Source organism: Mobula birostris, chromosome 4 (genome assembly GCF_030028105.1).
Source record: "Mobula birostris isolate sMobBir1 chromosome 4, sMobBir1.hap1, whole genome shotgun sequence".
Taxonomy (NCBI): Eukaryota; Metazoa; Chordata; class Chondrichthyes; order Myliobatiformes; family Myliobatidae; genus Mobula; species Mobula birostris.
This window is the reverse complement of record NC_092373.1, coordinates 137526003-137539051: the sequence shown is the minus strand read 5'-3', so window position 1 is coordinate 137539051 and position 13049 is coordinate 137526003. Positions and strand designations below refer to the sequence as shown.

Sequence of the window (13049 nt, the reverse complement as noted above, 5' to 3'; positions counted from 1 at the left end):
CAGATCGTGGTCTCTCTGGGAGCTTTGCTATTGCTTGCTTGGTGGGTGGTGGGGCACTGATGGTTCCTGCTGGAATAAGTGGGGAAGGGTTGATGGCTTGGGACTGCTTGTGCTTGGGAAGGGGAGAAGGGGCTTTGGGGTTCTAACGTTTTCAGTCATTCATTCTTTGGGGTACTCTTCTGTTTCTGTGGATCGCTTCTTTTTATGTTGTATGTCAATGATTTAGATGATGGAATTGATGGCTTTGTGGCCACATTTGCAGACAATATGAAGATACAGTACTGTGCAAAAGTCTTAGGCACATATACATAACTAGGGTGCTTAACACTTGGGCACAGTACTGTACATGCCAAGGTGGAGCAGAGGGTGAGTTTGTAAATCTGGCGGGAGCAAAGGATGTTGGGAATGGCGAAGGTGGAGCAATGCAGCAGGGGCGTGGGACAGGTGGCAGAGGAGTGCCAGGGGCAGGGGGTGGCACAGGTGCAGACACACCCAGCCCTGAGACACCAGTCAAGGAAATTTGATTCTAAACAATTGATTACTGCAGAGTGTCTCTCTGGTGCTTCCCATTCTTTCCTTTCTCCTTTCTCTTTTTCTCAACCATGATTCTCCTCTCTCTGCCCTCTTCCCAATCTCAATCCACAATAGAGACCCATATCAGAATCAGGCTTATCATCACTCACATATGTCATGAAATGTGTTTTTGTGGCAGCAGTATAATACACAGTTCTGTGGTAATTTTATCTACTGCACTTTAGGCTAATCCTATGAGGAACAATTGATGGTCTGGGCCTGTACTCGGTGGAATATAGAAGAATGAGGGGGGGATCTCATTGAAATCTATCAAATGTTGAAAGGCCTAGATAGAGTGGTTGTGGAGAAGATATTTCCTATAGTGGGGGAGTCCAGGACCAGAGGGCATAACCTCAGAATAGAGGGATGTCCATTTAGAACAGAGTGGAGGACGAATTTCTTCAGCCAGAGGGTGGTGAATCTGTAGAATTTGTTGCCACAGGTAGCTCTGGAGGCCAGCTCATTGAGTATATTTAAGGTAGAGGTTGATAGGTTTTAATTAGTCAGGGTGTGAATGTTTACTGGGAGAAGGCAGGAGAATGGGGTTAGGAGGGAAATGGATCAGTCATTATCAAATGGCAGAACAGACTCGATGGGCCAAATGGGCTAATTCTATTTCTCTGCCTTATGGTCTTATAACAACTAGCAATCAATAGAATTATGGCTCATAATTACTACATCAATACTAACAATAATTTTGTAACATTAGATATTGCATATATAAGCACGAATAATTTATAGTTCTGAACAGAAAGAAAATTTCAGAATATAAAAAAAATAGAACAGGTTGAAGCTCTAGTTCAGTATTTCATGGACTTATTTTTAATCTATGCTGCAAATCTATTCCAGTTAATTTATTCTAAGATCTAAATATGTTCTAAAATTAACCAAGATCTGTACTAATCTGCAGCTTATTAACCTACCAGTACAAGTTCTGCAAACGTAGCCATTTCTGCATTTGAGAAACTTTGAGTTACAGCAGTTTTCAGAATCCAGGTGACCTGGGCTACGTTGACACTTAATTAGATCAGTTCTCCTTTTCAGAAGAAGGTGTTACAGGGAATTTCTGTGGTCCAACACCAGTCTGGTCCTAAGAGTGTTCTACTAGGATTGCGATTTGTGTCTGGTTTTACAGTAATGACAGAGGAATCTTCCACAATTTTCCGCACTTTTTTCCTCCCAATATTAGGTTTATGTATTTCCAAGAGGTATGATACACCAGATAATGCTTCTTCTAAGATGCTTCACCAATGTGATATTAGCCCAGTATTGAAAAATCATTATCATATACACAAGCATTCAAGTTCCAGATCATTTCCACATTGATGATCTTGTTTTCCTCCTTAATAGTAACTTAAAAGAGATGGCATACTCATTGGGCTCATCACTATCTATGGGATCACACTACACAATCCTTTCACTTACTTGCTTATGATTTCAGGTCCATTGATGACAATGATGTGAGCTCCAACTTCATTAGCGACAGCTCTAGCAATCAAGGTTTTCCCAGTACCAGGAGGACCAAACAGCAAAATTCCTCTTGGAGGTGTAATTCCTAAATCACAACACAATTAAAAATGACCTGCAATTAATAGTGTTACGTAGCATCTGTACTGAACTGAACAGGCTTCCCCATTTTGAAGTGTATCTAGTTAGGGAATATTGAGAACATAGGACTCAATATCACATTAAAAGAACTCATTATCACACTAAACTTGAAACCAGATCTTTCAATCTAAACAAATGAAATTTAAGGTTTGAGAGGCATGTTCGCAAGGATAGATTCTTCAAATGCTCTTGCAAATAGGCAAACACACCACAATCTTTATTAAACTTTTGGACGATAGGTCAAATGGAACATTTCAAGTCTGATGACATGAAGTTATGTGTTAATGTAAATCGTGGTGAGAATACAAAGAGACAAGCTGAAGTGAACCGTTAAAAATATGATAGATGAAATACGATGTTGTAAAATGTAAAATTATCCAGATCAATAAATGAAAACAAAGGTAGAAAAACTCAAGATTTTTTTCAAACGGTGAGAGAACTCGGAAACATTGATGTATCAAGGGGTTTGGATGTCCTTGTACATGGTTTACTACAAGCTAATATATAGGAGCAACAATGACAGAAATGCTGGAAGAACTCAGCCAGTCAGGCAGTATCAGTGGAAAGAGAAACCAGTTAATATTCAAGTCAAAAACTCTTCTATTTCCTCACAAATGATTATCCAGTACCCCATTAAATGCATACAATGCTCCACAGCTAGTTGTTATGGTATATTCTCACCACTCTACTCAATTACAAATGTACAAATTTGTTATTGGACTCCTTGGTGACCATTTTACAATAAAGTGCTTTGGTAACACTTTTCTCCATATCTCTACAAACATAAAATGCTGGAGGAGCTCAGCAGGTGAGGCAGCATCTACAGAGGGTAATAAATGATCTAAGTTTCAGATCAAGACCTTTTTTCAGGATCAAGTCCTGATGAAGGGTCTTGGTTGATAACTTCAGCTGTTTATTCTGCTCCATAGATGCTGCCTGGCTTGCCGAGTTCCTTAAGCTTATCTGTGTATCGCTCAAGATTTCCAGCATCTGCAGAATCTCTTGTGTTTATTTCAACAAAACTTTTTTAGAAGTTCAAAACCTCTGCTTAGTCACTCCTTTCTTCTGAAGACAAGAGACAAGGCCCATTCAACAAATTCCTGAAACGCATTCCCGGATTTTTACTATCATCTTTTTAAATCTTCCTTATAATGCCACACTGATCCTTTTCTCAAAAAATATGGCACCCAAAAGTGTGCACTATGTGTGGTATAACCAATGTTCCATAGATGTTAACAAAATTCTCTATGTTTCAAATTTATCTCTCTAAATGTAAACCTTAGTGATTGGTTTGCCATTTCTCCTCCCAAGTCATGCTAGTTTGTAGTACACCTTTAACAATTTAACTACCAACTCTGCCAGTAGACTTGATGAAGATGAACCAACAGTTCTGAAGTTATGTGGCTGTATTTACTAAAGTTCAGGTCCATATTCCTTAAATCAGAGAAAGTGATACTCCAGTCCATGCTGTCCAAAACCATGAGCAGGAAAGAAGCCTTAGGTGGCTCCATCCCCTCCATCAAGACAACTTTGTTTCACACACCTACTTATTTTTAAACCTAGCTGAAAATGAAAAACGAACTGTGGATTTCTAAAGTATTTACTGAGCTCCAGCACATTTGGATACATATTTGGCATTAATGTTGATTCCTTATTATAATAATGACAATCTGTTTCTGTGTTGCTGTGAAATTTCAGATAATAGTTAAATTACAGCAAGTGATAACTCCAAAACTGCTGTTCATGTTTGACTGCCAGTGTTTAAACCCAACAACATGAATTCCCTATTGGATTTCTTGCCATTATCTTATAATAATGGCCCTTAATTCTCACAAACATCCATTAAACGACGTCACACTCCAGATGACAAGGCCAGGCAACAGTAGTCCATTTAAAATATTCAACAACTCAAAATTAAGTCCACAGTTAAATCAAAGAGCAAAGTCAAAATCAGTATTGATCTTCTGAAGCAGTATATACCTGCAGACTTTGAAACAACAATTCTGATCTTGTTCACTTACTGTTCACTTACATTTAAGTTTCAACTAAACAAGCAGATATAGGTAATCAGTGTCTTCCTAGCCATTGAACTCTGGTAAAACAAATTTACCCAAAAAACAAACTAATTATTAAATGGGGATATGGTGATCTACTTTGGTATAGGACAGTGCTTGTATTATGTAGATGGGCGGTGGGGGAGGGGGTGTTCGGAGGCAGGATGAAACTACAGTAGGCTTGTGGTCCTCTGCTGAACATCTTAAGGAGTCCAATGGAACAGAAAAATTGGGAGAGGCTGTCAGTGGAGCTTAGTCTCCAGGATCTGCATTGCACATTCGCACAGAAGTCCTGTACATTTCTCAACATGCTGAAGCTCAATAGATTTCAATCACAATCTGTGGAAGAGACTTTTAAGTAAAAACACCCTTTAAATGATTTTGTTGCCTAGAAAGACATAACAAAAGCTGACTTGGATTATCAAATTAACATAGATAAAATTTAATCAAACTTTATATCATACCATAGGACATGAACAGTTGTGGTTGCTTCAAGGGTAATTCAATAATTTCTCTAATCATTTTCAGTTGACTGGCCAGACCTCCGATCATGTCATAAGTCACTCTGGATTTGTACTCTTCCTTGTTCTGTTCATCATCATTTTGTCCTTGCAAGAACTTAATTTGAGTGAGGAGAGAAATGGAGTAAAAAGTATCTCTGTTGCTTTTCAAGCAACTGTTAGGCATCAGAATCAAGCCATCCACTGAAGAGGAACATCTGTCAACTCCTTCTGGAATAGATTCAGACTTCTCAACAACATCGTTGTTGCTTGCTGTAGAGCATCTTATCCCATTGCCTGCTTCCAGTAATTTTCCACTATCCAGGGTATTATTACAAGTCTGGATTGATGTAGTCTGAGAATCTGCCATAGGAGAAAATGAATAGGTTACAGCACTGTCTCTGTCCTGAGTAACTTCAATGGCCAAACTGTTGAAATGTGCCGATAAGTCTATTGCATCCTTCTCTTGCACTGATTTCTCAAGCAAGGATTCCTCAGTCATACTCGTATCCCTGGACGGGGCATTGAATGACATTTCGGCAACCACGCCATTCACTCCTTTTATCTTCATCACCATCAAATGAAAAAGTCGACCATAAAAAGTAATGTTCAGCAAGTTGCCAGGTAATACTATCTTCCCATCTACATGAAAAACAAAGTAAAAGAAGGTAAAAATAAAATTCATAGCAAGTCTCCTAATTTATTGTCCAGAAACAGAAACTTGCATACAATGTGTACACCAGCTACTTTCTTATTTCAGGAACTCTTAAGTAGTCAGTAGTCAATTATACTAAGTGAAAACCCTTGCCTGGTGTAAACTAGCTTATATGAATCAAATAGTGAAACAGATGTTAGCAGCGGATGGAGAAAATTGGTTATTACAGGAAATAAAGAGTAGGAGTGAAAAGCTGTTTTCAGACAGGAGTGAAGTTATAGAGCCATACACAACACAAACAAAACTATTGCCCACTGAGCCCACATTAACCACTAAAACGCTAATCCTTTTTTTAAAAATCCCTTTCTCATTCCCAAAACCAGCCCCAGATTCTACCACTCACCTAAACAATGGAGACAATTTACAGTGGCCTATTAGGGTTGTAATATGAAAGGTTTTAGCTAGTTGGCAGGGAGATCGGAACTGGAGTGATAGGACTGAGGACGGGGCAATTGGTATACAAGTCGATGCATTGTGTTACCAGACTGTGAGGAAGGATGGGCAGATGATAGGGCAAAATTGCAGTCAGTGGGTTGAGTTGAAGTGTAACATGGGGACAAAATCGAAAAGGGTGAGGAATACTGGACTGGAGGTGTTATATTTGAATGCATGCAGTATACGGAATAAGGTAAATGATCTTGTAGTGCAGTTAGAGATTGGCAGGTATGATGCTGTAGACATCACTGAATGAATGGTGGCTGAAAGAAGATCATAGCTAGGAGCTTAACATCCATGGATACATCTTGTATCAAAAGGACAAGCAGAAAGGCAAAGTGGTTGGGGTGGCTCTGTTAATAAAAAATGAAATCAAATCCTTAAGAAGAGGTGACAGAGGATCAGTAAATGTCAAATCCTTGTGGGTAGTGATGAGAAACTGCAAGGGGTAAGAAGACTGATGGGAGTTATATATAGGCCACTGAACAGTAACCATGATGTGGGATATAAGTTACAACTGGAGATTGAAAAGGCATGTAATAAGGGCAATGTTACGATAGTTATGAGATTTCAAAATTCAGGTAGATTAGGAAAATTAGGTTGGTGCTATATTCCAAGAGAAGGAAGCTTTTAAAAACAAACAGACGGCAACAAAAAAGCCATAAGCAGAGAAAAGATGAAATATGAAGGTAAGCTTGCCAATAATACCAAAGAGGGTATCAAAAGTTCTTTCAGAATATAAGGAGTAAAAGAAAGGCCAAAAAGAGATTGGATACTGGACCACCAAAAAATGATACTGGAGAGGTAGTAATGAGAGACAAAGAAATGGCAAATGAACTTAATAATTATTTTGCAACAGTCTTCACTGTGAAATACACTAGCAGTATGCCAGTGTATTTCACAAATGTCAGACAGCAGAAGTGACTGCAGTTGCTATTACTAAGAAGAAGGTGCTTGGGAAGCTGAAAGGTCTGGAGGTAGATAAGTCACCTGGACCAGGAGAACTATGACCCAGGATTTTAAATGAGGTAGCTGATGAGATTGTGGAGGCAGTAGTAACAACAGGGTTCTGGAATGGTTCCAGAAGACTAGAAAATTGTAAGTGTCACTCCACTCCTTAAAAAAGGAAGGAGGCAATGATAGGCCAGTTAGCCTGACTTCAGTGGTTGGGAAGTTGTTGGTATCCTTTATTAAGTATGAATTTTTGGGTACTTGGAGGCACATGATAAAGTAGGCCTAAGTCAGTATGGTTTCCTTAAGGAGAAATCTTGCCCAACAAATCAGGTGAAAATCTTTGTGGAAATAACAAGCAGGATAGACACACGAGTCAGTGGATGCCGTTACCTGGATTTTCAGAATGCCTTTGACAAGATGCCGCACATAAGGCTGCTTAAGAAAAGAGCTCATGCTACTACAGGATAGATACGCACATGGATAGAAGATTGGCTGACTGATAGGAGGCAAAGAGTGGGAATAAAGGGGACATATTCTGGTCCGCAGCTGGTGACTAGTGCTATTCCGCAGGGGTCAGTATTGAGACCGCTTCCTTTCACGTTTTATGTCAATGATTTGGATGACAGAATTGATAGCTTTGTTGCTAAGTTTGCAGATGATACAAAGACAGGTGGAGGTGCAGGGAGTGTTGACGAAGCAAGGAGTCTGCAGAGGGACTTAGAAAGATTGGGAGAATGAGAAAAGACGTGGCAGATCAAATATAGTGTAGGAAAGTGTATGGTCATGTATTTTGGTAGAAGTAATAAAGGCGTAGATGATTTTCTACATGAGAAAATTCAAAAATCAGAGGTGCAAAGGGACTTGGGATTCTTTGTGCACAAATCCCTCCACGTTTAGTTGCAGGTTGAGTTGGTGGTAAGGAAGGTAAATGCAATGCTAGCCTTCATTTTGAGAGGACTAGCATATGCTGAGGCTTTATAAGGTTTTGGGCAGACTGCACTTGGAAGAAATTGCAAGCCAATGGTAGGGGGAGGGTGACAAGCTGGACTTCTTCATCCACTGAGCCGATGCAGACTGTGTGAGATATAAAGCCTCCTGTGCCATGATCTGCGATTCTGTGAGTAAAGACAGCATTCAGAAATCATAATCTTCTTACCCATATTCCTTATCAAGAAGTCAGATAATTCTTCTTTGTTGAAGGGTTCATCTTCTTCTCTGAAATAAGCAATTCCATTATAACTTAAAACAATGTGGGCTGATGTGCAAGAACAAATGATAAATATTTCAAACAAAGATATGACACAGCAGATTAATTAATAAAAATATTATATTATTGTTTTTTTTTCCTTTGACATTTGTTTATTCCTTCAACTAGGGTCAAAATATTACCCATCAACTCTGCACGCTAGGGTACAAGTCTCGGTATCATAATAAGTTTATTAAGTGCACATAAATAGTGTCACTAGTAGGTATTAAAAGCTCATTTCATCTGAGCAAAAGCAGAGTTAATGATAATTTATTAGCATATTTCTCACTATATTACACACATTGAAAAAGAAAGCAAATCTGATGTTATATACAAAAGCAAATATTATAAAAGCTGAAAATCTGAAATAACAATAGATGCTGGAAATAGCAGGTTAGGCAATATCTGTGGTGCGAGAAAAGCAGTTAATATTTCAGTCTGATGAACTTTCAGGAGGTTTAATTAAATGTTAACCACTTTTTTCCCCATAATTGTTTTTTTTTAGTACTTCTAAGATTTTCTCTTCTTACTAACTTAAGTCATATAGCAAGAAATTTTTCATTCACTGGTTACAGTGAATTCTTTAAGTGGCCAACAGAGAATCTACCAAATACAAACCTCAGAGCTACTTGTAATTCCTCTGCCTGTAGTACTGGACCAAGCAGTGGCTCAACTGTAATGGCATCATTCACTTTGATCTTCAGATTCTTCTGGGTGATTCTATTCAACCCTATCTTACCCCCTGGAAAACTTTGAACAGGCCACGCTGTGCAAACCTAAGAAAAAAACAGTTAGCTTGCCAACTAGAAGCTCTATACATTTGATCAACTATACATTAACATACTAAATCGTAACAAGGAAGATATCGCACATTATCCTATCATTGCAATATAAAGGGAGGACCCCAGAAGATTATCTCAAATTATAGGAAAGGCAGATCTAGTTGGATGTGAAAGGATGGATTTTTATGCATACAGTTGTGTATCTGTGAATAGGCTATCAGTTAATATTCAACATGATGAATCACCAAACCCCTCAAACCACAATTTAATTATTATGATCATTTGTTACTATCTGAGATCAAATGCTATGGACCCAAAAAAGGCTTGTCCAGAGAAGCATTCTTTCAGCTGCTTCATTAATAATTTGTCCCATCATTTCTAAAAGTTCATTGACAACTCTTGACCATTAACAAAACATTTCAACTTACAGTACAAGTTCTGGATATCATATATGTTTGAGCTGATTAATAACAGGTAACCGATAACCACATTAACTTCCTATAACAATCGACCAAATCGAGAAAGTTCCGAAGAAAGATCATCAAATGCTGCATGATCTTTTAAGTATATCGAGATTTTCTAATTTTATTTCAAATTACCAATATCTGCAGCTTCTATGTTTTCAGGTAAATCAAGTGAATTTTCCAGACTTCAAATGGCTTCACTGCACCTGAGTCCTGACATAATTAGTATTCTCAAACAACAGGAATTCGGCAGATGCTGGGAATTCAAGCAACACACATCAAAGTTGCTGGTGAACGCAGCAGGCCAAGCAGCATCTCTAGGAAGAGGTGCAGTCGACGTTTCAGGCCGAGACCCTTCGTCAGGACTAACTGAAGGAAGAGTGAGTAAGGGATTTGAAAGTTGGAGGGGGAGGGGGAGATCCAAAATGATAGGAGAAGACAGGAGGGGGAGGGATGGAGCCAAGAGCTGGACAGGTGATAGGCAAAAGGGGATACGAGAGGATCATGGGACAGAAGGTCCGGGAAGAAAGATGGGGGGGGGGGGACCCAGAGGATGGGCAAGGGGTATATTCAGAGGGACAGAGGGAGAAAAAGGAGAGTGAGAGAAAGAATGTGTGCATAAAAATGGGGTACGAGGGGGAGGTGGGGTATTAGCGGAAGTTAGAGAAGTCGATGTTCATGCCATCAGGTTGGAGGCTACCCAGACGGAATATAAGGTGTTGTTCCTCCAACCTGAGTGTGGCTTCATCTTTACAGTAGAGGAGGCCGTGGATAGACATGTCAGAATGGGAATGGGATGTGGAATTAACGCATCTCCCCCATTTCACGTACATCTGCTCTCACTCCATCCTCCCGCCACCCCACTAGGAATAGGGTTCCCCTGGTCCTCACCTACCACCCCACCAGCCTCCGGGTCCAACATATTATTCTCCATAACTTCCGCCACCTCCAACGGGATCCCACCACTAAGCACATCTTTCCCTCCCCTCCTCTCTCTGCATTCCGCAGGGATCGCTCCCTACACAACTCCCTTGTCCATTCGTCCCCCCCATCCCTCCCCACTGATCTCCCTCCTGGCACTTATCCGTGTAAGCGGAACAAGTGCTACACATGCCCTTACACTTCCTCCCTTACCACCATTCAGGGCCCCAGACAGTCCTTCCAGGTGAGGCAACACTTCGCCTGTGAGTCGGCTGGGTGATATACTGCGTCCGGTGCTCCCGATGTGGCCTTTTATATATTGGCGAGACCCGACGCAGACTGGGAGACCGCTTTGCTGAACATCTACGCTCTGTCCGCCAGAGAAAGCAGGATCTCCCAGTGGCCACACATTTTAATTCCACATCCCATTCCCATTCTGACATGTCTATCCACGGCCTCCTCTACTGTAAAGATGAAGCCACACTCAGGTTGGAGGAACGACACCTTATATTCCATCTGGGTAGCCTCCAACCTGATGGCATGAACATCGACTTCTCTAACTTCCGCTAAGGCCCCACCTCCCCCCTTGTACCCCATCTGTTACTCATTTTTATGCACACATTCTTTCTCTCACTCTCCTTTTTCTCCCTCTGTCCCTCTGAATATACCTCTTGCCCATCCTCTGGGTCCCCCCCCCTTGTCTTTCTTCCCGGACCTCCTGTCCCATGATCCTCTCGTATCCCCTTTTGCCTATCACCTGTCCAGCTCCTGGCTCCATCCCTCCCCCTCCTGTCTTCTCCTATCATTTTGGATCTCCCCCTCCCCCTCCAACTTTCAAATCCCTTACTCACTCTTCCTTCAGTTAGTCCTGACGAAGGGTCTCGGCCTGAAACGTCGACTGCACCTCTTCCTGCAGGTGATAATTAGTATTCTATTGGTCACCAATAATGTGAATCATAATCACTGCTAGGTATTAGCACAATGTCATCGATAAGGCTCAGATTAATAATAGCCAAATATGCTCAGACCTTCAACTATACAGCTGCAGACATAAGACTATTTAAGAAACAGGTCAGCACAATATCATGGGCTTCGAAGCCTGTACTGTGCTATACTGTTCTATGTTCTACATAAACATCATCCAGGAACACAATATTTTGATTCATCAGATCTGACCATTGTACCCACACTCCACCACCTCAATCTCTGATTTACACAAAATATTACAGGACGCATTGCAGAATTTTACCTGATTTAATTTTACTATTTGCCTCCCCGTGATCGCTATACAAAGACCGGCAAGAACTGTAATGGTGAATGAGTATTTGTTTCGATGGAGATCCAGCAACAGTGATGTTCACAAATATCAGTCCTGGGACCTATTACTTGTAATACAGTATAAGTAATGATTTGGATGAAAAAGCGTGTGGAGTCTGATTATTAAGTTTCAGGATGACTCAAAAGTTGCTGAACTTGCAGACAGTGAGCAAAGTTGTAACTGCAGTTATAAATTTGGATAGAAAAAGGGTGGACTAATGAAAGGTGGGAGATCAAATGCAAGAGGGAAGTATACAGTAAAAGGCAGAATCTTTAGGACCAGTGAGGTACAGCGAGATCTTGCCTTGCAAGTCCATATCTCCCTGAAAGTGGAACACAAGTGGACAGGGAAATTAAGAAGGTGCAGCACATACTTGCATTCATCAGTCAGGGCACTGAGTGTAAAAATTGGGAAGTCCTGTTTCAACTGTATAAAACTTTAGTTAGGACACGTTTGGAGTATTGTATGCAGTTCTGGCTGCCACACTATAGATAGAATGTAGAGGCTTCAGAGAGGGTGAAGAAACAGTTCACCAGGATATTGACTGAATGACTGAAGCATTTTAGTCATCCAAAGAGGTTGAACAGAGTCGGGCTAATTTTTCTGGAGCTCAGATAGTCAAGATGCACAACCGCTCCTCCCTCCCCATCATCCTCAACACAGATGCCCCAGGGCTTTGGGCTGAGCCCATTGCTGTACACTCTGCTCACACATGACAGCACAACCAAACACCTGAGTAATCACATTGTCAAGTTTGCCAACGACACGACCGTGGTGGGGCTCATCACCAACTACGATGAGACAGTCTACAGAGACGAGGGGGAAGAGTTTGAGGCCTGGTGCCAGGCAAATAACCTCTTCCTCAATGTCAACAAGACAAATGAGATGGTAATCATTTTCAGGAGAACTCACACCACCCATATTCCTCTTTATGTCGGTGGCATAGCAGTGGAAGCTGGGAGCAGTTTCAAACTCCTGGCAATACACAGCTCACTCAATCTCTCATGGTCCCAGAACACATTCTACACAAACAGGAAAGCTCACCAATGCTTCAACTTTCTGAGGAGGCTAAAAAGAGCTGGACTATGCACACCTATACTCAGATGTGCAGAGAGAGCATCCAAAATGCTACATTACCGCTTGGTATAGAAACTGCACTGCAATGGACAGAAAGTCTCTAAAATGGTTACTCAAAATTGCCCAGCATTTCAACGGCACCAGCCTACCCGCCATCAAGGACATCGATAGAGAAAAGTGCCAGAAAAAGACCAGTAACATCATGAACGATCCCTCCCACCCTGGTCATGAACATTTTGTACCACTCACTGCAAGGACCACCAGACTCAAAAACAGTTACTTTCCCCAAGCAGTAAGGATGATCAGCACCTCCACCCACTAATCCAATCCCAATCACCACTGCCTTATCATTTCCTGTCACTCACCTTACGTACAGATGCTCCTGTGTTGAGCATCACTTTA

At 40.9% G+C, this 13049-nt stretch overlaps 1 protein-coding gene across 5 annotated transcripts in view; it reads right to left on the bottom strand.

Annotated features, from left to right (window-relative positions):
* The window catches only part of afg2a (AFG2 AAA ATPase homolog A), a 457570-nt gene that overhangs the window by 408032 nt on the left and 36489 nt on the right, over positions 1-13049 (bottom strand). For all 5 annotated transcript variants that reach the window (XM_072256115.1, XM_072256117.1, XM_072256116.1 and 2 more), the window contains exons 3-6: positions 8704-8861; positions 7996-8054; positions 4700-5377; positions 1999-2128 (exon numbers count right to left, since the gene is read on the bottom strand). In XM_072256115.1, coding sequence (XP_072112216.1) covers positions 1999-2128; positions 4700-5377; positions 7996-8054; positions 8704-8861 — 1025 coding nt within the window. The remainder of the gene's footprint in view (positions 1-1998; positions 2129-4699; positions 5378-7995; positions 8055-8703; positions 8862-13049) is intronic.